The 25,764-nt window shown below is 46.3% G+C and overlaps 7 protein-coding genes across 7 annotated transcripts; 3 read left to right on the plus strand and 4 right to left on the minus strand.

Moving 5' to 3' along the window:
* Positions 1–784: 784 nt before the first annotated feature.
* Positions 785–3,369, minus strand: N7478_004025 (putative GPI anchored protein; the record flags this gene model as incomplete). The annotated part of the gene is made up of 4 exons (XM_056920239.1): positions 785–1,217; positions 1,272–2,239; positions 2,305–3,071; positions 3,144–3,369. The coding sequence occupies 4 exons, from the start codon at positions 3,367–3,369 to the stop codon at positions 785–787; spliced, it is 2,394 nt and encodes a 797-aa protein (XP_056778276.1).
* A 1,501-nt stretch (positions 3,370–4,870) lies between these two features.
* Positions 4,871–5,409, plus strand: N7478_004026 (uncharacterized protein; the record flags this gene model as incomplete). Its single annotated transcript, XM_056920240.1, has 3 exons — positions 4,871–4,890; positions 5,075–5,127; positions 5,225–5,409. The coding sequence occupies 3 exons, from the start codon at positions 4,871–4,873 to the stop codon at positions 5,407–5,409; spliced, it is 258 nt and encodes an 85-aa protein (XP_056778277.1).
* A 1,147-nt stretch (positions 5,410–6,556) lies between these two features.
* N7478_004027 (Nucleotide-binding alpha-beta plait) lies at positions 6,557–7,941 on the minus strand (the record flags this gene model as incomplete). The annotated part of the gene is made up of 4 exons (XM_056920241.1): positions 6,557–7,325; positions 7,387–7,579; positions 7,636–7,792; positions 7,861–7,941. The coding sequence occupies 4 exons, from the start codon at positions 7,939–7,941 to the stop codon at positions 6,557–6,559; spliced, it is 1,200 nt and encodes a 399-aa protein (XP_056778278.1).
* A 4,794-nt stretch (positions 7,942–12,735) lies between these two features.
* Positions 12,736–13,284, minus strand: N7478_004028 (uncharacterized protein; the record flags this gene model as incomplete). The annotated part of the gene is made up of 1 exon (XM_056920242.1): positions 12,736–13,284. One exon carries the CDS (start codon positions 13,282–13,284, stop codon positions 12,736–12,738), a length of 549 nt encoding a protein of 182 aa, XP_056778279.1.
* A 1,124-nt stretch (positions 13,285–14,408) lies between these two features.
* On the minus strand, positions 14,409–15,443 carry N7478_004029 (uncharacterized protein; the record flags this gene model as incomplete). Its single annotated transcript, XM_056920243.1, has 1 exon — positions 14,409–15,443. One exon carries the CDS (start codon positions 15,441–15,443, stop codon positions 14,409–14,411), a length of 1,035 nt encoding a protein of 344 aa, XP_056778280.1.
* A 3,506-nt stretch (positions 15,444–18,949) lies between these two features.
* N7478_004030 (uncharacterized protein) lies at positions 18,950–20,635 on the plus strand (the record flags this gene model as incomplete). The annotated part of the gene is made up of 1 exon (XM_056920244.1): positions 18,950–20,635. One exon carries the CDS (start codon positions 18,950–18,952, stop codon positions 20,633–20,635), a length of 1,686 nt encoding a protein of 561 aa, XP_056778281.1.
* A 722-nt stretch (positions 20,636–21,357) lies between these two features.
* Positions 21,358–24,968, plus strand: N7478_004031 (WD repeat-containing protein; the record flags this gene model as incomplete). The annotated part of the gene is made up of 5 exons (XM_056920245.1): positions 21,358–21,515; positions 21,673–24,401; positions 24,464–24,720; positions 24,778–24,897; positions 24,960–24,968. 5 exons carry the CDS (start codon positions 21,358–21,360, stop codon positions 24,966–24,968), a joined length of 3,273 nt encoding a protein of 1,090 aa, XP_056778282.1.
* Between the last annotated feature and the right edge of the window lie 796 nt (positions 24,969–25,764).

Here is a 25,764-nt window from a genome sequence, read left to right on the forward strand (position 1 = left end):
TTATTTCTATATTTAAAATTATGTTTAAATCAAATAGTGGGGAGCTATATAGACTCGAACCAACTAGTCGATGATTGTCGATGCTTAGAGTCACTTCCTATAAGGTAAGCAAACCGTTGTGTGACCAAAAAGTGCAATTTCAGGAAGGTGCCCAGGATATGGAATTCATACCTTCCACTCTCGGTCTCAGTCTCGGTCTCAGTCTCGGACTCTATTATTTAGTAACATGGTATACCTGACCAAACCTAAAACTTTGCGGATGATCCTTACAAAACTTCACAAGATATTTTTTTTTGGATTTGGGTTTCAACAATGTTTTCCTTTGTTTTTCTTTGTTAATAACACTAGTTATCCTTTAGAGACTCCCAAACATTACTCCCACCTTCACGTCACTTTAATTCAGAGGCTTCTGAGCTAACGTCTATTGTCCGAAATCAACTGCACCGTTCGGCAGTCATTTATATCAACCCCATAGTGATCTCGGAGATCAGTTTTCATTTCATCCTCCATCCTTTTGCGGTTTCCATGGGTCACGCTCGGAAAATTTAGAGACTTAAGTTTGCCATCTTCCAAGATAATCTCGCGAGTGGCGATGACTTCTAGTCCTTGGGCTGTCTTGCAAGCTGTGGGAAAGTACATTGGCGGCTCCCCCTCGGCTTTTTCTTCATACACCATAGGGATGCCGTATCTCTTGGTACCTTTATTAGACTTCAGCTGCTTGATTGCTCTATTGAAAACCTGTTAGTTGTGTTCCATTCTTTCTTCCGTTGGGTGAAGGAATGCCTTACGTAGCGCGGTACCCAAACCTAACCTTTTTGGGATCTGACACGACTAGGTCGGCCAACATAGGTCGCTCTTGAGAGTAATAAGAGCGTTTTTCATAAGACTGCAGGAACTTATAGGAAATTGTGCGACCAAAGACATCCAAAGTTAATGGATTCTCATTGGTATCGAGGGTGCCCCAAGGGGCACTGACATCGTATCCTGAATCCTTTCCGACAAGATAGAGAGCGCCGTTTCTGCCAGCAACCAAGATAGTATCGCCTTTGGCGTCCATGAGAATTCGGAACCCCTGGGCACCTTCTACCTTTTTGAACTCTCTAGTGGCATCAGAAATAGTAGGCTTCCCTGAATTTGGATCTCCGCCGAGTTTGGTGTTGACTTGACTGATGAGAGCTTTATCTTCCTTCTCATTAGCACGGTTGAATCCATTTGCTCTATCAGAAATGATTAGCCATTGATAAAATCAGTCAAGTGAACTGAGCACTTACGTGACACAGCCGACAGACTTTTCAAAAAGGGGGATTGAAAGAAGTTCCTCTTCCCAAATGTCAAAGCCAGCAACATGGACGCGGTTTCTCGCGCCAACGCTCAACGAAACACCATTTGGACAAGATTTGCCACTGCTTTCGCCTTTGGTATCAAGCGAAGCAGTGGCCTTAACATAAACTGACGGAGTGTTCACAAGCCCCACTGTTTTCTTAAACTTCCCTTCAAGAACATCGAGCCCAACTTCGAGGGCCATGGGAATACCAAGATCACCAGTAAGTGTGAACTCGCCTGCCGCGCGAAATATAGGATCAAACGATGGTTCGAGTCCTTCAACACCATTTTTACCCTGTGTAACACTGGCTCTGGCGTATCCTTTTGAAAGGGAGATTGTTCCTCCCACAAGCAGCTCAACCTTGCCTGCAGCCTCCACACCGAGTGCTACACCAACGGACACTTGAGGGCCAAGAGTAATAATACCAGGAATGGTAAGTGGGCTCAGCGGGATATTCTTAATCTCCTTGCCCTTGCGTTTCAGGTGCTTCGTCCGGGTCTTGGAGACGGAACTCTCTGCAGTGAGCCCAAATTGAGCATCCAATTTGAGGGGATCGACGTTGGTCAACTGGATAGTGCCCTCAGTGATACCATTTTTGATGCTGAACGCCAATCGGCCATCGATGTTCATGTTGACATGGATACCACATTTTGCGCATTGCACAATCCACTTTCCATCATCGTCCTTATGGCTCAGTAGAGTATAGCCGTTTTTAAGGCCAAAAATTGCAGGCGGTTTGTCTAGCCCGTAAGAGTTGAGATATTCATGGACATAGATATCGTTGTGATAGGAGTGGTCGAACGGAACACCAAAGGGCACCAACAGCAGCTTGGCAGAGATGATTGCCACTTGAATAAGAAAATCTCCGACTTGAAGGATAAAGCTAAATGAACTTTTGAAGAAATTTTCAATTCTCTGAGACAATGCGAGATAACACCGTTAGCCCATGGGATAAATTGTCAAGCAGAAAGCAAACCTACCCGTCCAAGGTCCCTGAGTCCATCCCATACGTCAGCAAGAATACCTCGTCGGGCGAGATGTGTTGCGTTCCGTTTCGAAACCTCGTTCATGCTTCTATGAGCTCTCTCGTGGCGGCTGTTAGTGGACAACCGCTTGGTCATGTTTTTAGGTGGCTTGGGGATCCCGGGGTCATCCATCTGTTCAAAGTTCATGGTGTCAATCTTCGCCCCCATGTTGGATGTATCCATGTGAGAGTTATTGAAGAAGTACTCCAAAGCCCAAGGGTCGTATGCAACATCCATAGTACGGTTCATGGATCCGGTGCCCATCACCCTGGGCATGGTTCCATTTCTAGGCTTCTCATCATATTCACTTGGTCGATTCACGCGAACGTGACCCTTAACGGGCGTTCTTCTTCTGTTATTCGGATCCACGTAGGTTCCCCAGGACACTACTCCCGAGTCCAAGGCATCTGATTCACCGACACGGGTGGCATCCATCACAACACACATACTATCCGAATTCACAGAGAGGGAGGAGGCGTGGAAATAGCTGCGCTTTCCCGAGCTCTCATCTCCACAGCCAGCATGGTAAGTTGCCAAGTTGAAGCTATCCAGGGGCCCCCAGGAATTTCCAGCGGCCTTCAGTGCATGAGGGCTTTTGAAGCATACTTGTATGTTGTTATCATCGCAGGTGACGCTCTTTATATGGTCGGATTGGTCCAGGACGACCGTATGACGGACAAACTTTGCCTCAAGCGATGCATGTTTTGACCCATGAAGAGCAGCTATATAGTGTCAGTAGAGTGTTCACTAGACCTAACCTTACTATAAAGAACCCTCGAGCTGGAATGACTTACGGCGATGTCCCTCCTGGCTATAGTAAAGGACCTTGTCAAGGTTTGGAATAAGATGCTCCAGGTCATAAGGATCGTGATTAGGCTCCAACCCAGGATGCATGACTACTCCATCACCACTGAAGGAGGGGGTGACTTGTATGAGGCCATCGACTGCTTTGTGAAGGCCTATTGCTGAAGAGGTGACGGTCAGGCCTAACCAAGCGACAGCGAGGCTGTTGAATCGCATAGTCGCGAAAATTAAAAATTAAAAGAGAGACAGAATAGGAAAATCAAGAATAAGGAACGTTAATGAGTGTTGGAATGAAAAGTGAAATTTGTCCACGGCAACATAAGCCCATTATATACCTTTTTTTCTCGCATCCTGAACCCTTCGTATTCCAGCGTTGAAGCCTCCTGCCAAACCTACTCTGTATTTTCTTCACATTGCCGCCAGGCTATTCCATCCCGTGTTTTGAGTGGCCACGGAGAAAGATCTTCGACTCGAAATGCAAATGTTTATCACTATCACCAATAGTGTCCGCTGATCATATGTACGGATGGAGGAACTAGTCTGTTACCATAGCGCGCTCATAACCCCACATGCTCCTTCGCCCCACGTATTTTATTTGATCATTGAATGCTTTTCAAGTGCTTCCAATGTTGGTCTAAGATCCCCGCGAATCTTTCCGCCTTTATATGAAGCGGGAGAGTGCGATCGGCCTCAAGTGCTCGCTTGCCACCAGAAGCAACTACCCACTAGTGAATTGAATCATGAGATGCCCCATTCGACCACACTCATAAGTTATAACACAACCTCGGAATTTTTCAGCCTGAGCTTCTTTAGTCAGCTAGGAGGAATTTCCTCCCGGCCCCATAGCGACATTGTGCGACAATGCTTAAATTGACCTTTCACCTGATCTAACATTTGAAGCTCCTGGCCATGGGCGTGAGGAGTGCTTTACTGTATGCACATGTGCCGTGATACCCCACATCGGTACCTGCCAAGAGAAGGGTTCATTGTGTTCCGGCCCGTCCGATCCATACATACGGGAGTACATGTTCCACTTTCAGGGCTTGTGTACAGGATAGCTGAAGAGGTCGGATACAATCCAATCAAAATTCCAGTGGAGTGCCACCAGGATCAGGGTGGATATTGATTAATTTACATCCAAAATACCGGGCCTGCTGATCCCACTTTTCAAATGTTAAATAGCAGTGCAGACCCTACTTATATTATTAGGATCTACAAGTTGGACCCCTATGAAGCCAACATAGAATGCTACCTATTGTAAATAGGCCGTCTTTGGCATGTCAGTTTGAAGATCAAAAAGAGTTCATAAATTTATTTCGTAGGCACCGTGCTTCCCGAGATCTCCGAGTTCTTGAGGTAGAGATCGTGAATACTCCTTACTGTCAAGAACGTGCTAAATGGGCGATCATTCCAAGTAGCAGCCTCTGTGACTAGGTTCCGGGGGGGGAAGACTTAGAATACCAGATCAATGATCTGGTATTCGATTGCGCTTTATATATTAAGGCTTGGTTCATAACATATACGGAGTACTGGTCGCGATATTCAAATGTTCCAACTTGAAGGCTTTATCTTTTTTAATATCTACAGCCAAACACAGCTCAACTCAGCCCAACTCGACTCAACTCGAATTGTGTAGCTACACACTTAGCTATCTATTTTCCCTCTTATATACCTACTTGTGTATCTACTTGTGTGCCTGGTCCTGTAGTATAACTACATGGAGGAGACTCGGGACCGGTATGTTTGCATGTTGACGTTTGTATGGTTTGACCCACTCTCGGATACAGATCAATCATCTGATTGATCTGGAGAGTGGGCATCCGCCTATATGTACGTAGCAGAGCTTCCCTCTCTCCTTCCCCTTCTTCAACGCCGTTATTCGTTGTTTTTTGCACCTTTCTCCATCCTGGTAGAAACGTAGGCACCTCATCACAGGGCCCAAAGTTGGCGTCGTCCAGCACTTAGCATGCATAGGTAAGTCTCTCCAAGGTCATATATCTATACGATTAAATACTAACTTACTACCAGGAACCTGTGCCCCATATACTGGGTAAAATTATCTTTGCGTCAGGGCACACTATCCTTGCCGACCAAGTCCTCAACAATCTGTCTCTAGGCTGTATAATGGACTGGGCTTTCATCCACTCTACTGAAGATTCTGAAAGACGATTCTTTCAGCCCAACCGAATGTTGGAAGTTCCCGATAAATTAGCGCCTATCGGTCGTCCTACTGGTGCCAAAGCCATTTTTTTTTGAAATAGATATTCCTCTGACTAATTTCGGATCGCTTGAGAAAGATCAAATCTGTGCCAAACACGGCCGCACGACAAAGGTGACCGGGGAGATTTGCGATGGCTCACAGGCTATTTACAAATAGCTCTCAGATCTATAATGGTATTATGCGGATGGAAATGAGGTGGCTATGAATAGTCAAATTACAGAAGAATATGTGATAGCCTCTTCCAACAGGTCATTTATTGAAAAGGGGGATTCTGGATCGTTTGTGGTTGATACAGAAGGTGATGTAACCGGGCTTCTCTTTGCTGATTTTATGGATCGGTATTCTTTCGTCGGAGTCGCTATGAGTATGGCTGATGTTATTGAGTCTATGAGACAAAAGTGTGGCCCATGTACTATTGCGCTTCCATGCTGATTTGATATGACTTCGTGGTGCCTGGGTTAGTCTTGCGAATGGCATTATTCTTTGTGGGTTGTTGTCGAGTTTGCTGTCGATGGACGAGCTACTACAATATCTATAGTACAAAAACACTCGCTCCATCCATACTTATCAGATTTCACCTTGGAAGATAAAGTGAGGAACTTCTGCCAATTTGAGGTTTTATCTCAATATTCTAAAACGAATTCATAGAAGGTTTATGAAATATAGTTTTCGGATTATCTTTCCACTGGTCTCTCTACTCATCCTTTGGCTTATTCATTTTATCTCTTGTTGTCCAGCGTATCTATTCATATCTCAGTATATACAGGAGAGAACAACGCGGTCAATATTCAATTATGATCATGTAGGTCGAGATATTTTCCCGCTTGGCACTATAGTCCCCCGTAATAGAGATCTGAGACATACGGATTGGAAAAAGAACTTTGAGAGCTCCATAGCAACAATCAGATTCCTTTTCCTTTCGTGGGTGAATTAATGATATTAAGTATAATACGAAATTAGGCTTCTGCCTAGCGAATGAATAGGTGCAACGGGGGATTCCTGTCCCACTAGTTTTGAGTATTCGAGATCTATCTTTTAAAAAAACCCTCATTAATTCCATTTTACAATGAAAGAAACCCAAGACCGTATAAATGCAATAGATTCCAATTGACAAAACTCCACTCAATAAAAAGGCATAATGCATTATATCCATTCCCATAACTTCCATGCATCATCAAAATCCTAAGTAGGCGCCGACGTCGACAACATCTCTAATGACCGTCTCGCTTGTCCCGAACCATCCACAACAAGGGGCTTCCGAGGCTCGATGGCATTGCTTGAGAGGTCCATCTTCTCAAAACTATTGCAATCAAAATCACTTCCGTCAGAAGTCCGCTCACTCGAGTCTTCCCGTGCCATATTTCCATCCCAGCTCCCACTCCGAGCAACAGCCGGCCGACTATCCATCTTCACTCGGATCTGCATCCCCATGAACGTCATCTTGTTAAGTGTGTCAACAGCGTACTTGGCCTCGTCGATATTATGCATTATGGCTGATCCTTGCGTTTGGGCCTGGTTCTCGTGTGCGTCCGCAGTGACGGTGACATTGCACTGTTCGACTGTGCCGGCGCTTTGTAAGAGACTCCTCAAGTCTGATGTTGTAGTCTTCGCATTCAAATTCGTAATATAAACGGCGCGTTGTGTCAGATCACTTGTTTCTGTGTTTGAATCCGAGCTCTTGCTTGTCCAGGGCCTTTGTGGATGGAAATGTTGGTAAGTCTCGTTGGATTCCGGCAGTGGCTGAATTGGAGACATGGGGTACATTGGCATCATGTTCCAAGCTGGAGGGTCAAACATGGAGCAGTGCATCATTGGAGAAGGAGGGAAGCACTGCATTGGTTGGGACATGGGATCGGGCATCATGTGCATGAACTGTTGTGGCATTCCCATGGGACTCATCATTTGTCCGTAGTCTGGGTATGGATAGGTTGGACTCTGAGATTGAACGGAACTGCAAGAAGTTAGTTCACTTGAGCCATGGAAGAAGGTGAGTGTATGGTAGGTCCGCTTACTCAGGCGAGATGGGCGAAGGTGGCATGGCCATGTTGCCCTGCGATCGTGGAGGTGTCGAGTGTCCGGACATATAACCTTGGACCATTGCAAGTGGACTTCTAGTGGGGCCAGCGATTGGTTTCGTAGGTGCGTTAGTGCGCGCTAAGGTAACAACTAAGCTCTGGCCTTCCCATCCGTTGGTTGATAACCTGTCTGCACAACAGTTAGAAACGAGCACATCCAAGGGAAGACAGTGGGTTGAAACATACGGTAGGTTCGCCATGCTTCATCTTCATTCTTGACGATAATTTGACCCAATCCTGTAGGAAATCCATGGTTGTCATCATATACGACGGCTTGTCGGATATGCATCGCAGTTTGGCGGACAAGATCTTTCAGTTCTTGCCAGCGGCAGTGAGCCGGAATCTTTAATTTCTCAGTGTTAGAAGATTCCGAAAATGACACAAGTAAAATTGAGATTCCATAAAGCTCACCCCCTGTAGAAATACGACGAACTCATCGTCTGTTCTGCGCGATCTTGGGCCACGTCTTTTTTCTTGGCCGAGGTACGGCATAGCTGTAGATTGTATGTTGTGATGAATACTAGTAAATATAGTGGAAATTATTTCGAGTATTCTTTCGAGCGGCAGTCGCAAAGGTTTCAATGTGAAGCTTTGAAAAGTCGTATCGAATTATTTGCGTATGGTGATTCTCGGTGGGTCAATGTTGCGAAATCGTCGAATCTTTATTTATCCGACCAGGGTTGTAATAAAAAGGGTTCAGTTGAAACTTCAACTCAAACAATGGCTTTGTAAAGCACCTGCAAGCAGCTACCCTGATTCGAATACTTTAACTTAGTTTCAGAGCAAAGAAGTGAACAAAAAAGACTGGTGGGGATTCCAAGATCAAACAGAATATCACGATCGAACTTGTCATTGCGCGGATACCGACCTCACTGGGCATAATAGGAGAGACAATCAGAGACGCGGGCAACGCAAGGAACTCGCCATACCTTGGAATTATTTAATATTTCTTTTCTTTTCCCCTCCCAAGTCAATGCAGGCTGAAAAATTTGTCAGGCCAACATGCAGTATTGAGGAAGAATACAGAATGAAAAAGATCAACAGTCCACGAGCTGGACGAACATCGGGTCTATTATATGGGATTCAAAAGGAGAGAGAAAGAGAGAAAAAAACTCACACTCCAAGTTGAGAGGTTTCACAAAAGGATTTAAATTGTGAATAATAATGGAGCAGTGTCAAGACTTCTCTATACCAAGAATCAAATGGAGTTACTCGGTCGCAATAAGGGCGTCTGAGCAAAGCAGCTAAGGTCAAAGCAGGACCCAGAGAGGTGCATAAACCAACAAATGAAAAATGGCCCAACAAGGAAATGCTAGCCAATGAAGATCAGGGATATTCCACTTCTCCTGTCTGCGATGCTGAGATATGTCATTTCCGTCACGAAGAGCCCGAGCTCAGCTCCTCCCGGCTGCTGCCAAATGCAATAATCACCCACACCGTACCACCCCGCTGGAAAGATCCACACAGGAACATCAAGAATCTGCACTGCTGTCATCGCTCAGTTTCCTTTGCTTTTTCCATAAATTCTCTAAGTTTGCCGCCCTGTCGCATCATAGGTCAACTTCGTGACTAATTCCTACCCCCCACGAACCGTGTACCACATGTGTTGGGTTGGATCGTATCAGGAGTGGAGATGGGAACAAATAGGTACTATTGAGTGGCAGTGGAGATGGTGCACGGAGGGTCAAATCATATTGGAAGATCTGGCGTACTCGAGGTGCTAGATGTAGCGCTTAGCATAACTCACGTTACACCGCTAGATCCAGATCGAACCTGCGCATCGCCCCCCTTCCCTTCCCTAAGAAACGAGCACCCCTTCGGGGCAGCCGTGTGCAAGTGGAGTCTAGCGCGGGAGCGGGCCATACCGTATCGATCACATTGACTTCGAAGGGCTGCAGAATCCCTTAGTCTTGCAGAAATTGCCTCCCGTGTGGATTCCAAGTGGATAGCATCAGCCAGATGAGATCCAAACTACGGAGCAGGAAAGAAAACCAGTCCATTAGTGTGGTGAAAGGGGAACGGGAGAGAGAAGAAAAGGGAAAGATGAACGCATAAAGTTCGGTAATGATCGACGATCATCCACCTGTTCTTCCCTAGCATGAGTCCTGTAACCTGAGCAATCGACAATATGCATGCCATTTTGGCCTGTCAAGTCAGAGGCTGGCTGACTAGAATAAAAAGAAAAGAAAGTCAATATGCCATGAAAAAATCACATCGAGTCTCTGCATTATGTATGTCCACGGAGGTATACTCCGTATGTTATCACGATAAAAGAGTTTCGATCTGGGCCGTCCTTAGCTCCGTAGGAACAGGATCGTAGGGCAGTTCCCACTCTTATGGAGCACGGTCGACACCAATGACGCAGAATTTACTGTAAAAGCAAGAAATAACCCTGACAGTGGAGGAAAAAAAAAGCGTTGGCTGGAAAGGAGCCCAGTTCAATTTTTTGCTTTGCATATTTTGTAAATTCTGAGAGCGTATTGATTGGCGAAGAAGAACCTCCAGGGCAGCTCGTCTCAGAGCCACTGAATAACCGCACAGCAATATTGAAAAGGATCGTTATAGGCGTATTTAGTGCCGAGGGATCCCTGTCCATTTTTCAAATCTATACTTTGTACTTTTGCCCACAACTCCGCTGAATTCTAATATTGACATATCACTTAAATCTCCGTTCTATCGTTCGCAACATAAATTCCATGTCCCTCCATCTTAACTCGAAATTCGCAACTAGATTAATTTAAAAAAAATTAATTTCAAGATGCATGCAATCTTAATGCCAATTCAAAACTTGCTTTTTCAGTATTTGAAGTTTTTAGACTTTACCCTCTGTACTCCATGCCTCATACTGAGGCAAGATCAGCCTGCGATTATCGATTCGCGATGCGTGGCTATTGAAACACAGAGTACCTGCAGCGGGCTCTAGACATAATCGTGGCTGGCTGCCAGTGCGGCTAGCGAGGATTGGCCCTCGATCTATTTACGTACGATCTAGGCAAATTACTCCATAAGCTCCACTCAGAACCCGAGTCCCCACATAAACAATTCCGCCGGCAATTTTTGGGTGTTCTGTGTGTTTTAATTGCGTAGCGGAACTAGGCGAGACGCCCTCGCTATTGAATGGCTCACCCAGGTGGTCTTTTCGGACCTTCTGTCTCCATACCAATTCTCTAGCTCTATTCTTCTTTACAGTACGCTACCTGAGCCTATCGTCACATCATGTAGTGCGTCAATATGTCCGGTCGGAGGTCATAAAATGGCGGTCTCCGCAATGTGGCGGAATGTGGCGGAATACTGGACAGTTCGTCACACTGCATCTTGCTTCCCAGGGGCAGTAAATCCTTCAAAACCAAGACTTTTAGTTCAACCCCAATATCTGTGAAATAATGCAAATGAAATAGTTGGGGGATATTCTATCAGCCCCGGGGATTACTTAGTACGTGTAAATAAGACCCGCGGAGCAATGTCTGATCCAAGGATCCACATTTTGTGTTCCGTGGACGCCGATCAGGAGATCCGAGGAGCTGTATATGGGTCTTCTTTGCTTTTTCAGCTGAGTTCCCTTTTCTTTTCTTTTTCCATTGTCTATCGATTCAAGAATGTGGAGGTAATTCATTTGGAATCATTCTCTGTACTCCATATGTGTGACTATGAAAACCTAGCAGTCTCGGTAGGATTCTTCCCATACCTAGAAATCACAAATTAGCTCAAAGGTAGAGATCAGCAGTCAGGACTCAGGGCATGCGACCGTGAAAAATGAAGCGTAATATGACAGTGAACAGGTGGAGAATCAGAGCATGAGGTAAAGTTTTGGTGGCAACGAACCCGGGGTCGGTGGCAAGGGAAAGAATTGTGAAACAGGGGGAAACGACATTGGTGAACGTTTTCAATAGCTTCATCTATACCCCATACTATATTGTCCGGATTACTCCGAACCGAGGATTTTACGGTTGTGTATGGGGGTTAGTGTAGTATGTACCGGGTTTAGGCGGTCGTGATTCCCGGTCGCGATGCCGCCGCTTTAACGAGGGCATTCAGAGTCCCGCTCATTGACTATTTCACAGTGCAGCACAACAATGATATACGGTGATGCAATACCATTTGATAAGAAGCGACTTTTTATGAAGGGCTTGCAGAAGCATTACTCCCGAGAGTAAAGCTGGCATAATATGTCTGCCAAATTGGACCCCACTGGATGGTAGATGTCCGGTTTTCAGTTCCCAGAAGAATATTCAGGCATGAGTGCATACAATCGATGGGTATTGATGAAATGGCGAAAACAGTAGAAAGGTTCAAGTTGCGGGTCGATCGTGGGTTCTGACAAACACCCAAACTAGCATACCCTTCATCTTCTCAAAACGTCTCTAATACTAAAATTTTTAGGACACCAATTCTCAGCATCTTCATATGTCGGCGTCCACCCCTATAAACTGACCGATTCAGTGGCTATAGACGTAGGGATAAACGAAGGTTTGAAACCGGTGGAGCATAGAAGAATCGGTCCCTGCAGTGGTGTTCTTTTAAAGCCAGAGATGATAATTCACCGTAGTAAATAAGCTGCAGTTTGGAAGCCTTACGGGCTAAGGAGGAGCACCAACTGAAGGATAAAAAGTTTGAAGAAAGTAAGACCGAGAAAAGCCAAAACTTGAAGCACTATGCCAAAATCTTCACCTATAAGCGAAATTGCAGGTCCCAGGCGCGAGTTTCCAGATCTCAGACCTGAATTAGCTATTCCAATCTCAAGTACATGGACCTTGCCAAGTTTCTACCAGGTAATACAAGGACATTCGATTATGATATATCTGATCATTCTCCTCACATTAAATTAGGGCTGGTTGGTATGCACACATCGATAACCTGTATTTCCCTTGTTTGACAAGATACAGTCAAGACAAAGGCCAATTTGGCGGTCGAGAACTTCTAAGCGAGATAAACGCAAACTCCTGTGATTTGGCACGCTGTGCCATCGGTAATTGCTGCAAGGAATACTGGCCTCCTTGGGAATGGGGTCAGGCAGCATTGTTGCTCTTTTTATCGAGTCAGAGACCCCCGAGTATGTCTTTTGGCCGAAGATTCCCCTCTTGCAGTGATTTCAAACAGGCGAATGCATATTTGCTTCCCCACCCACACTCATTTGAGCAGTAATAATCATTCACCCCTCCGATTAGTATACGTCCCGGCTGGAATTTTGCAAATGTTCTTTGTTCCTCTAAACAATCTTTTCGATAATTTGAAGTGTGTGAGCTAGCCACCTGAATAAAGTATTTAAAATTTGAGGTCACTTACAAATCAAGCTCCAATCCAGTATCTCTTCGATCTTCTCGGTATAAATGTCAAGGTAAGAACCAGCATAATCCATAACGAGAGCCTTAGAAGTCTGTCTGAAAGCTTGCGCATTCCGAAATACGTATGCTGCAGCCATGAGAGCCATATCTCCCGCTTCATTTTGTCACAAACACGAAGCCAGGATCGGTTCGCCATTTCCAAAGCGTCAACAAAAAAGTACTTGTCAGCCACGATTGCAATGTCGAGAATGTCCTGTGCCGAGAGATCCTTGGGAATCATTTGGCTCCGAGAATGGGTAACCGCACAAATGTATTTTGGAGAGACGGCATTGTCTTCAGGGAGGTGTATCTCCATTGGCTTCTCTGGACTAGGCTGTTCGTGGCCCTTTGTCCAATTTGGCCCCAACCTGGCAGCAAATGTTTTCGATGTTGCTTTGAGAATGAGCGACTGGACACGCAACTCAAGCTTCTCCGGGCCCACGACTAGAAAAACATCACCAGACTCGGCCATTTCAACAGCGCAATTAGGCTGAGCTTCCTCTTGATCAGACATCGAGGTCAAATCGTAGATTCAAATATTGTAGGACACTGACCCCGGGAAAAAGCAGGTTGGCGCTGCCCACAAATAGAGACTTGAAATTATCGCAAAGAATTCCAGGACTCTGTCGGAGATAACATCTGAATGATGCCCACCATTTGGATGATCCGGGGTATTGATCGTAATAAATAGAAATACATCTTAATGAGAGACTGGATGTGATCAGGCCTGCAGCTCGGCGTCTGCATTGCGATTGGGACTGCAGTCCAAGCCGAGCTCGGACTACAGTACTCCGTTACATCATGAATCAAATGCCAGGTTTGAGGAAAAGAACAGTGATCCTTCTCCTTTAAGGAATTACCGCCCTTATATAGCAACCAATTCTGCCATACCAACCCATTTTCAGACTCGGAGTGATACCTAGTCATAATCCAGCAAGTACTACAAAGTCACTATATTGTATTTGAGGTTGTCAGACTTCAAGGATCGAGCTAGATACCGCCGATTTTCGCTACTGCCTATTGTAGTGGGGAAAGCCTCCATTCTGATAGGAATGACCCTTACGGTGGCGGAGTTATTATCTAGAGTATAAATAACTCGGGGTAGCACCCGGTGTCTAAATAGCTCGTTTCCAGCGGGATTGGTGATATCACCTTTCTCGCTTGTTCTACTGTCCACTGACCGAACACGTATCACTTCACAGGATCGACGTTATCATAAATTCACTTTGCCCTGGTATTGTGTCTACTGATCTTGAACGTTCTATAAGAAACATCTCACGACTGATGGAGGTCTTGGTACCTATGCATCTTAGCCTTCTGGGAAATTCAACCAATTTTGGTGCAAGGACGTATGTAAAGGCCGCACAGACATCTCTTGATGAACATTTAAGTTGCACATCTACCTATATCACCGTTTTACTAGTGGATATTTGCATCAATTTACCAATTACGGGGTTTTTAGGGGAGGTACATCCATATACGAGAATTCTATATTGGAATATTATACCGGATGATACTGGAAGCTACTAGACTTGAGGGCATTGGGATATCAATGTGAATTCTACAGTTGTGGTCGAACGGATCGCTGGTTGAATTCAAACTGAAGACATTTTGATCATATAGGAACAAAGCAGTAGATCAAAGACCAAGAACATCAAAAAGGCCCCTTTCCCGAAGATTTAGGACCTGATCCAACTTAACCCACAACTTACACCGTGCATCTTCGTCCCGACAATAAGAATGCGCCGGTGCTTCCCAAACACGATTGAAATATTTCCCACCACTAATATCCCGCCCACACTCCAGGTTAGTTACCGCATTAATAATCGCCAAACTACCCTGTTGCGGCGTAATAGCAACATAACGCAAGAGAAAAGCAAGAGCTCGTATCGAAATGCCACTCCTCTTCAAGTCGTCGTGCCAGATCCCCGAAGCGACAAAGCCAGGATGCACTCCATTGATCCTGATATGAGCGTACTCCGGGTGCTTAAGACACCGAATCTGCAGCTCTGTAAGCCACATCTGAAAATAAAGCTTGTTGTTGTGGTAATCATTCCCTTTCATTTCTAGACCACCATTGAAATGATCTAGATCAAACACACCGAAATGATGGACACATGATGTGGTACACACGATTCGGGGATCTGTGCTTTTCCCCAGAGAGGGCAAGAGTCGGATTGTAAGTAGCACATGAGATAGGAAGTTGACCTGATGAACGATCTGGAAGCCATCTTTCGTCATTCGAGTTGTAGGAGCAGATTGTAATCCGGCATTGTTACACAGGATATCTAGAGCACGATCACTTTTCAACCATCTTTCGCAAAAGGCCTCGACAGTTTTGAGATCTGCCATATCTATCTCCCACCATTCAATCGTTGAGATATGGTGCTCTGCCTCGGCAAGACGCTTGCATTCTTCCACGGCTGCGTTGGGATGAAGTTCGCCGAGTTCCTCAGGGGGATCGCGGCAGGCTAGGATCAGGTTTGCTCCCCATGATGCGAAGGACTTGGCCACCTCTAGCCCAACCCCGTTGTTTGAGCCGGAGATGATAACCCATTTTCCTTGTAAATCTGTCTTCTGGACATGTCTGTCGTCGAGAATAGTGTTATTGAGGCCTCTTACAGCCTGGAATACATTGTTGAATGTTAACCTGGACAAAAACTCCAATGTCATATTGAGGACTCGGAGTCGTACGATAAGCTGGAGGCAAAAAACGTACTAGCAACCTGGTCAGATTATAGTTTATCCTTCGCTTGGATTTCTTTGTTCCAGGCTGCCAGGTTTGAGGAAAAGAACAGTGATCCTTCTCCGTTAAGGATTTACCGCCCTTATATAGCAACCAATTCTGCCATACCAAGCCCTTTTCAGACTTGGAGTGATACCTAGTCATAATCCAGCAAGTACTACAAAGTAACTATATTATATTTGAGGTTGTCAGACTTCAAGGATCGAGCTAGATACCGCCGATTTTCGCTAATGCCTATTGCAGTGGGGAAAGCCTCCGTCCTGATAGGAATGACCCTTACGGCCGCGGAGTTATTGTCCTCTTTTGTTTCTTCCGGCTATATAGCATCGCGTTACGATTAGTTCTGATTAACACACTTCTTACACTATTTTGATCACGTTCTGCGATTCTGATTTCCCGCGTTGACCAGGAAAAGATTTTGATTTTGCTGTGGGTTTTTCTGACTAGTATTCCAATACAGGCCTATTTCCCCTCTTCACTATGTACTGGCACCGTAGAAAGTTGATATAAACATTATTAACTATACAGCGATGATTACTGATCGGCACCGGTCGGCCAGGGCCGTGCTCACTTCAAGTTCTATGTACTACTCAGCAAGCAAGAGCGGCCACTACGAGTTGGACATCTGGAGGGAGTGAGAATCAAAACGGACCTCCGAGTCCAGATGTCGGGAATATGCAAAGTGGATCCCATCAGCCCTGGAGCCTGGAGACTCTCCGTCAGCTCAGCTCGGCTGTTAAGGCTGAGTCGAGGACCCTGCGAACTCGGAACACCCGGCACAACGGTGCTTAAAATTAGAATCTTGGCAAATCGAAACATTTACGCACGAAAAGGATAGATAGTAAAGTATGAGATTCGTTCAGATGTCTAGAGAAGAGAGAAAAAAGAAATGTCTAGTAGTAGCTATAGGTCACAGGTCATAAGTGAATAATGGCTCAAAATGAAAATGAAAATGCAAGATGAAGTTCGCTCCAAACACCGCATGGACACAAGTCTAATGCAAAAAGAAAAGGAAAAGAAGAAAATAGTGAAAACAATAGGCCAGGATGTTGATGGATACATCGGGCAACAGTCGATACATTTCGAGTCCGATCTGTTGCTCCCCAATGCTGTACCCATCCTTGGCCGGGCACTAAAAGCGTGCCATGAATTCAATTTGCGATATCCAGACCAGCAGAATCGATAAAAGAAATGGTGTCATGATTTAGATCATTCGTATTCATATCTCCTCGCGACCAGTTTGGCACTGATGAAGAAGATGGCCGTGCCCGCACTGCCATTCTCTCGAAAGAACGTGGTCGATGAGAGTAGATTTCAAGGGAGCGAGTGACTGGTTAGGATTTGAATTTTGGGTTTCTCGTTTATAGAAACGAGCGGTGCGATGCGAATACCCCGGACCAGCCGAAGCATGGGAATCGAATTATTATAGTATAGTAGTTTGTGTGTTGGAGAATGATAAAATGTTGCGTTCAGCTTGAGAATCCCACTTTCGAAGCGCATCGGTTACAATAATACGAGTTCATGCCGAACTGCACGGCGCTGGTCGGGTTGGTAGCGATATTCAAAGATTGTTGACACCTTGAGCACCGTACAATGCCGAGGCTCATAGAAGGCGAGGGAAGCGAGGGGAGAGAGGAGATCCCCGATGGAGGAGAGATGGATAGTGAACTCATGATGTAAGGTGTTATGTGTATATCTTCCAAGGTTTATTGTATAGAAAACCGGGTTCAAGTTCAAGTTTGTTCGGCAATAGAAGTGTGAAGTCTGAAGTCGAGAGTAAAAGTTTTTCGGTGGCGAAGAAAGGGGGGGCTTTATGTGTTGCACTATTCACCCACGAAGCCCCTCGGACCCCATGTTAGTGCGAACGATAAACTATTTTCTTTTTCTTTTTTTGTGTTATTTACCTCTCTTGGCCCCAGTAGCTTAAACAGCGAAACAGACTAGGCTGCCCAAGTCTGCAAATGGCGTAAAACCATAAATCCCCCAACGAGTGTTGTTGTTGTTACTGATGGTGTGTAAGTTGATCTGGATCCCTGTTTCTGTTATGTCACATTGCAGCCACCGAGTCATTAGTACTGGATTAGTTGTGTATGTATAGACTACTACTACTATGCAATGTATAGTGCCATTGATGGTCACTTCGAAAGAACAATAGAACAATAGACATCTCGAAAGTAATACTAGTATCACTGCACATCAAATTTAAAATTTATTTTTAATCCATCTGACCCCGAATAACAACACGAAACAAAAATAAGCACCATCGATCGAAATCCACACAGTTTGATCGTCCGCCCCCAAGTCTTATCCAGGGGCGAGTTATCATCCTGCCCCAGCAGACTCAGACTAAAGGAGGGGGCTAAATGCTAAATGATCTCACAACGATGTGGCAGATGTAGCATCGTGGGTCTACAATGATTCGAGGAGGTCCCCCCCCCCCCGGTACCCCATCCCGTCCACAGTAAGCGATAGCGGTGCATTGGACGACTCCATAGAACTGCAGTAGCGACCCGCTGCAAGATGTTGTCATATCCAGTCGTCAGATGCATGCGGCCTGGCGCTGGGGCCAAGAAAGCCGCCCACACTACCTCATTGAGTAAGTTCGAGTAAGAATGAGGGGCAGGAGCTGTAAGAAATGCATTAAAGCCACGAGAGTGTGGTGATCTCGTCCACTTCTGGTAATGTTTTAAATCCTTCTCTAGCAGACGCGGGATAGATGAGGGGCGACGTCATCCTAGTGTGTTTCCGATGGGCTGATAGCGTGATTAGACCCTTTAGAAGACAGCGTGGACGACGGTTAAATCCGTGAGAGAGAGTCTTCTGTGCGTGGTTATGGTGGAGCCGAGAATTTGCCGAGCATATGAGGGGATTCAGAGGGATCGTGGAAGGCTTGTAGGCTGAAACAGGTGGATGCCATTCCATACTTCATGTCGTCGAGGGAAAGTATAGAGTTTCCACTTTTTTACAGTTTCTTATTTCTTAAAATATCTCCCAATATATCCCCATGTGATGAAACAATGATGATGATAGGGATACGAGGTGTTGAGTTTGAAATTATTTAGCCCGGAGGTATAGCCACAATTGGAGTGGAGTTGACTCCATACTCCATACATACTGACCTTGTACATAGTAGAGAGACCGCACAAGTGACACACTCAATGCTAACAGTTAAGGCTTCCAATGCGATCATAACAAATCCCGGTATGGAGAATTCAAACACAGAATACAGATGAGAGAGAAAAGAGGACAGGTTTAATTCTATTTTAAGTACATGATGACACTAATCATGTCAATGTCATTGTGGGGAGTTTGTTAGGCGGAGAGTTACCGCAGCTACTGTAGTTGAGCACCCAAACTTAGTGCTCAGAGGCAGACTCTGAAACTCCACCAAAGAATTAAGAAATGTGGATTCTCCATTAAAAACCACCCAGTCATGCCGATTCCCACACGCTCGGCCTCCCTGCGCGAGCCTCGAAAGGTTGGTTCCCAGGGGACATACCACAGCATTCCAGATACTGTAGCTAACCTGCTCCAGCCCTCCAGCATTGCTCGCCCCGCGTCCTCTGGATTGAAGGCACCTACCCGTCCAACGACCGCAACCACCTCCACATCAACATCAACCGATGGCAGTTCCAGCTCCACCAAAGAACCTAATGTATCCAATCGTGGTCGTACCCTTCTCCCCCAGCGCAGCAACACCGGTCAAGACGATGTGAGCGGTGCACAGCCTCGATTCCCGCCCGGCGAGAGCAGGCTACTGCCTCGAGGGGAGACCTCACCCAGGAGGCAGCAGCAGGCTAGCTCAGAGGGACAAGGACAAAGCCAAGCCCCCTCGTCTAAACCCCCAGCTACAGCTACAACCACAACCACAACTGCCGCGACAGCCAACACCGCTGCTACCGGTGCGCCTACCCGTCGCCAAAGTCTGATGCGCCCAGGAACATTGAAGATATCGTCAACTCGCAGCAATGTTTCAGCACAAGTACCATCCAAAGCTTCAGCGTCTACGCCAACCTTCAGACCGCCATCCCCACGCAAACCCCCGATGCGCTCGCCGCAGTCCTCCGCCCCGAGACCCCCGTCTCCCAAAAAGACCGAGATGCCTCCCCCGCCTCGTCCAGCCCGATCCGCCTCCCTAAGACAACCAGCGAATACAGGAGCCCCCGTCTCCTCTGCAGCGCGAGGTCATGCCCGTCATCGCAGTCAAATGGTAGCATCGAGTACCAAGCCGATCCAATCCGAAGCGGCACACAAACCGCAACCGCGGGCTGGCTTTTCCACATACCAGCAACACTATTCTCCAAAGAAACCTACCACTAAGCCTCCCACGCCCACACCAGGGGATACATCTAGCTCAGCGGGTCTTCTCATTCCTACATCATGGCCCGATATCTCAGCTTTGCAAACCGAGTTACTCCAACTTAGTCTTTTCCATTCTAGTTCACTCGATAGACACGCTGAATGGAAATCGGAGTCTGAATCACAGCTTCGGAAGAAATATGATGCTGTTGCAAGTCAATATAGTTCTACTCTGGGCGATGAAAAGATGCGCCAGCAGCATATGAATGTGCAAGCATTGAATCAGTGGGCAGAATTCTCTCGTGAACACAATGGACCGCACGGACTCTCAGATCAAGTCCAGAGCTTATCGCAAATTCTACAAGAAGTTTCAGACCTGCTAAGTGGTGAAATGGGAGGAAAGTATGCACATGCCGTCGGGGTATTTGAGAACTGGTTCCACCAGGCAGAAGATATCCGATACCGGAGTGAGACAAGTAGGGTTCTCGACAGGATTGAATTTATCGATCCCCTAGATCAGAGCTGGAAGGAGGAGGTCCAAGGCTTGCAGGCCAAGCTGGATCTGTGCTCTCGACGATTAGAGGCTCTAGATCTCGTGGGGCTTGGTGAGAGTGAGCAATTGGGACGGTCGGCTTTTAGCCGTGTGGTTCGGGGGTTGACAGAGTCACTGCAACTGATGACCCAGGAACTTCGTGCAATGCGTACGGCCGAGTTGGAAATGATCAGTTCGGAAAGAGAAACTGTTTCTCGAATGGCGACTCAAATGACGAGTTTTCCTTTGGAGAAAAGCTCCGGTCGCGTGGGGATTTGGAAGACATGATGATTGTATTATATGCGTACAGTGAGAAACCTGTCCTCGGCGTTGTCCATGTGGGCTTATAAAATTCATATCCATAATCTATACTCTATGATTTGTACACTCACTCCATACTAAATTCAAAATGTTCTCTAGTAAGTAAAAGTGTCTTATGTACAGGTATACCTACCTGCCATCCTGATATACTACGTAGGAGCCTCAGGTACCTACACTCCAACGCTAAAAGGAACAGGTGGATCACAGAGATCCCGCTGTCTCCATCCAATCATGCTAATCCGGGGCATCCTTGACTCAGCTTCCAAGATTTGGCCGTCATATAAGGTCTATTTAGTTCTGGGCCTGGATGGTTGGAGGAAAGTACCGTGACTCCATAACCGGTTCTCTGCTTCGGCCGGACTCTTCCTGCCCCCCTCACTTTTATTCTAGCCACCCTCTTGTCCTTCTATGATCGGACTTTCAAGCTTGAATCGACCTGAATATATGCAATACCTTTAGTTGTTGTGAACCAGATTGGTCGCTCGGTTATCCGGTTCCTGACGTCATCTACACATCCGCGTTACAACGAGAAAAAAGACCGCGAAAGAGAAAGAGAAAAGGAACAAACAGCAAAGTGATCATTCCCAACACAAATATCACCTTACTATCACCCCTCAACATGATCGCTCGTCCCAGCTAGTCAACCCTATCAACTTTGGCAATCGCACCGACCGACATAGTCTGCTATCATGAAAGACTCGCTTTATGACCGCCTCTGGCGGCGCGAATGCGGCAACTTGTCGTCTCAAGCTGGAGTTCGCGACTTTTATGGTTCGAAAGAGTGGGTCAATGATCTGGATATCGTGAATGAGCTCGGTGGACATACAGGCTGTGTGAATGCGCTCAGGTAAGTGACTTAAATCTGCAGGTGAATGGTGGTGGTGGTGCGGCGATTGTCTCGGGCTGCCCCAAGCTACTTCCCTGCTGCCCTGCCGATCCTGCCGTCTTTTCCAAGTTTTTCTACCCCTCGATGCGTTGGCAACATCACGCTAATAGATTCACAGTTGGTCCGGTTCAGGACGACTCTTAGCCTCAGGCTCAGATGATCAACACCTGAATATCTACTCTTATCAACCTGAATCCTCGGATGCTCCATTCGCACTCAACACCACCGTTCAAACAGGTCACAAGGCAAATATCTTCTCAGTAAAGTTTATGCCGCACTCAAATGACGGTACATTGATCACATGTGCGGGCGATTCGCAAGTCCGCGTCTTCGACATCGAATACGCTAGCCGCAATGCGAACACTGCAGCTACATCGGCATTCTCGGCCTCGGCTCGGAGCCGACGCTTCAACAACTTCTTTGATGGCGCACGGTATCTCAGCGAAGGGAATACAAACGCTAGAGTCTATCAAAGCCACGCCGACCGTGTGAAACGAATTGTTACTGAATCCTCACCATATCTATTCCTAACATGCTCCGAAGACGGCGAGGTACGACAATGGGATTTGCGTCAACCGTCGTCGAGTTACCCCACGCCCAAGGGTGGACAGGGGTTCATGGCCTACAGGCCTGGTCTGCAGCATGATGACTCGAATGTACCGCCACCACTTATTTCCTACAAGAAATTCAGTCTAGACCTCAACACCATTTCATGTTCTCCCTCGCAACCGCATTACATCGCGCTAGGTGGTGCACATGCGCACTGCTTCCTGCATGATCGACGTATGCTTGGCGGTCGCGATATGATGTCCGAGAGAGGAACACCTTCCGGAACAACTCCAAGTATCGGTAGCGCGGACGACGAACTCATGGGGAAAGCGACTCGATGTGTTCGACGATTTGCGCCCCGTGGCAAGCGCCGTGTGCGCGATCTTGACGATGGACACATCACCGCTTGTAAAATCAGCGACGCTAACCCCGACGAGATGATAGTCAGTTGGTCCGGAGACCACATTTACAGCTTTGACCTTATCCGGAGCTCAGATGCTCGGGAAACTTCGTCAGAGAGAGAATGGACGTCAAAAACAGCTAAGAAGGAATCCAAACGCAAGATGAGCGAGCGGAAACGCAAACGACCCAAGCCAGCATCAAGATCATCTGAAGGGAGTGAGGGAAGTGGTCATCGCCATCATTCTCGGCGTCGATCTAATGATGCAGACACGCTCAGAGTACAGTTCGAGAATGGAGAGACGTCCCATATTCCCATTGCAGGAGTCGCAGAGGAAGAAGGATACCCTTCTGGAATTCTGGAACGTGCCAGGTATTCTGTCCTCAACGAGGCACAACGACTCAGTCGAGACATTGCGAAAGCCCTTGTCAAGATGCGTCAGTCCTTGTTCTCTCTAGAAGAAACCGTTCAAGAGGCTGCTGAGGGAGATCCATACGCTCCTATGCCATACACAGCTTCTTTCGCAGCAGCCTTGACGCTAGCATCTAAACTGCTACCACAGATGGACGCCGTAATTCGCGAGTGGAGGTATCCAATGAACCCGTCACAAGAAACTGTGGCATTTCAACAAACCCTCCGCCATCACCGTCAAGCGTCGTGGAGATTCGTTCAGGCTGCTGGTACCTTGTCTCTCATTTTGAAGAACCCATCAAATAATGTTGAAGAAGGGGACCTAGCCTTATATCCTGAGTTCCAGAAGATTAAACCGGCACCAAGCGAGGATGAATCAATTGAACGGGAGGCCCAGTTCGGCTACGACTTTCTCAAGGCTATCCTGCTCTGGCTACAGGGAGGCAGGCAAGAGCTGCTATCAGGATTCAAGCGAGGCTCATGTCCCAGGAGACAGCGCGGACGATTTCCTATCCCAGAGGAAGCCAGCGAGGAAGCGATTGAAAAAATTATCGTTCCCTATCTCCATAGTCTAGCGGGAGACATCCCCATCGTCAACGTGGATGTTTCACCTTTCGAACACGACAGCACACGACTACTATTCCAAACTCAACATGCGGCGGTAACAGCCTTTAGTAATGCCGTGAAGCTTCCGCTAGAAAACCTTGGAAACACCGCCGCCCGAATCGACAAGCGTCGGCTATCCAACCCCGCTTCTCAGGTTCGATCTCTTGATCGTGCTTCTGCCTCCAGATTCTGGATCTTGAGAGTAGGCAGAGGCATATTGTTGTCAGCCGGCACTGGCGTCAATTATTCCTTTGTCAATCGGGCCTTCGGTGGACTCTTACCAGAGTTAGATGAATCAGACAGTGACCTAGAACTGGATAGATATCTTGAAGAATCCCAACAAGACATCGACCCAGACGAGCATGACGAACGGGTTCAATCAATCAACCTAGTTAGAGGTGAAGGCTCCACACAAAAACGCAGTTCTCGAACGAATCAAGATGCAGAAACAGAACCGATAGATGACGAAGACAGAGAATCTGTTCTACTGTCGGAATCATCAGGTTCAGAGAGCGAAGACGATATGAGTGATGATAACGACTCTGATGCAGACGAGAGAAATGGAATGAATACCGATGACCCCGATATCTGGGGAGATAATAGCGACAGTTCTGATGCTGGAATTCCTATCTCTTTCCGACGCAGGGGAAACAAGTCACTACGAGGAGACGTTGAAATTGATACACCTTGTTCATCCCATACGAGAGTTTATCGTGGACACTGCAATATTAAAACTGTGAAGGATGTTAATTTCTTCGGCTTAAACGACGAATACGTGGTGAGCGGCAGCGACTCAGGACACGTTTTTATCTGGGATAGAAAAACCGCGACACTAGTCAATATCCTAGAAGGAGATAGCGAAGTTGTCAATGTTATCCAAGGTGAGTTGTACACCAAGTCAAAGGCTTGCAATTCTTTGTACCTTTTCTAACAATATATGCAGGTCATCCATACGAGCCCACAATGGCTGTTTCCGGCATCGACAACACCATCAAGATCTTCAACCCAGACCAGAACGCCCAAGAGCAAGCCAGAGAAGGAATTAACATATTAGACCCTGAGAACACTGCAAATCTCCTAGGTGAACCCATTCGCAATGTTGGTGGTCTTCAAACTCGGAAACGTCTTCACGACAGTTACCGTATCATGTCCCAAAATGATGTCGAAAGACGCGGCGGCATGAGCGAGGCACATATCACCGTATGTAATCCCACTACCTGAACCGGAGAAAGAGTCTGGCATTAACGAATTAAATAGAGAAGCATGCTTGCCCAACTTGCTGCTACCCTCCGAGGCCGTCAGACACTCGGAGGCGAAGTCCAAACACTCGTTTCACCAGATGAGCGTCCTACCGTTGTGCTCGATGATAATTGCATGGTATGTCATTTTTCTATTTCAAACCGATGACTCGAAGATCCGGACAACTAATAAGCATACAGGTGATGTGAAATCACGACATACTTACTTTCCCTTCCAATATTTCCAATGGACTGGCTCCATGACCATGACCATGAACCTTTAACATTTCTTTTCATTATTAATCACTGCCAAAATGATCGCGGAATTGCATGGGCGGGAGTCTTTCATTTCAGTGGGTTTAACAATGAGTCACAGAACAGAGACAGACACACAGAGCTAAGAATGACATTATCATATAAACATCTACAGAATTCACTGAGCTAACAACATAAAAGGTTGCATGAATTTAGTTCTATTCTCCCCCAAATAGGATAGGTAAGTTCTGGGTGCACGTAGTTGTTCATCTGCCACTTGGCGACAACATTGATCCCGGCCAATTTGAAGGGACTGTTGTGTCCTCGTACTCGTAGGGTTCCTTACCGTTGACTTCTCTTTTCCAGGGGGGCCTGGTATCTTAAACAGTATCAGTATGTCAGTAATGAAGGAAATCATCGGGTAGGCCAGGTGGTCATCGGGGCTTACTTGATGATGAAGTTTGCTTGTAGTTGTATAGAGTTCCAATGGTTTCACATTCGCAAAGTACTATATACTACTCACTTGTTGTATAGAATGATTTCAACGAATTTGACAGTTCAAAAAGAGGACCTCGGAAATACACCATATATATCTATGACAGATGATTATAGTCCTAGTATCAAACATAAATAAATTTTGGCAAGCGAGATCATGAAACTTGAAGTTTAATAGTAAGAGAATAGATATAAAGATGTAAAGATTACTATATAGTATAAATCCTTAATAGTAGTATTCAGCTTGATATATAAG

Source organism: Penicillium angulare (assembly GCF_028827245.1).
Source record: "Penicillium angulare strain IBT 27051 chromosome Unknown utg000004l_segment0_segment0, whole genome shotgun sequence".
Lineage (NCBI taxonomy): Eukaryota > Fungi > Ascomycota > Eurotiomycetes > Eurotiales > Aspergillaceae > Penicillium > Penicillium angulare.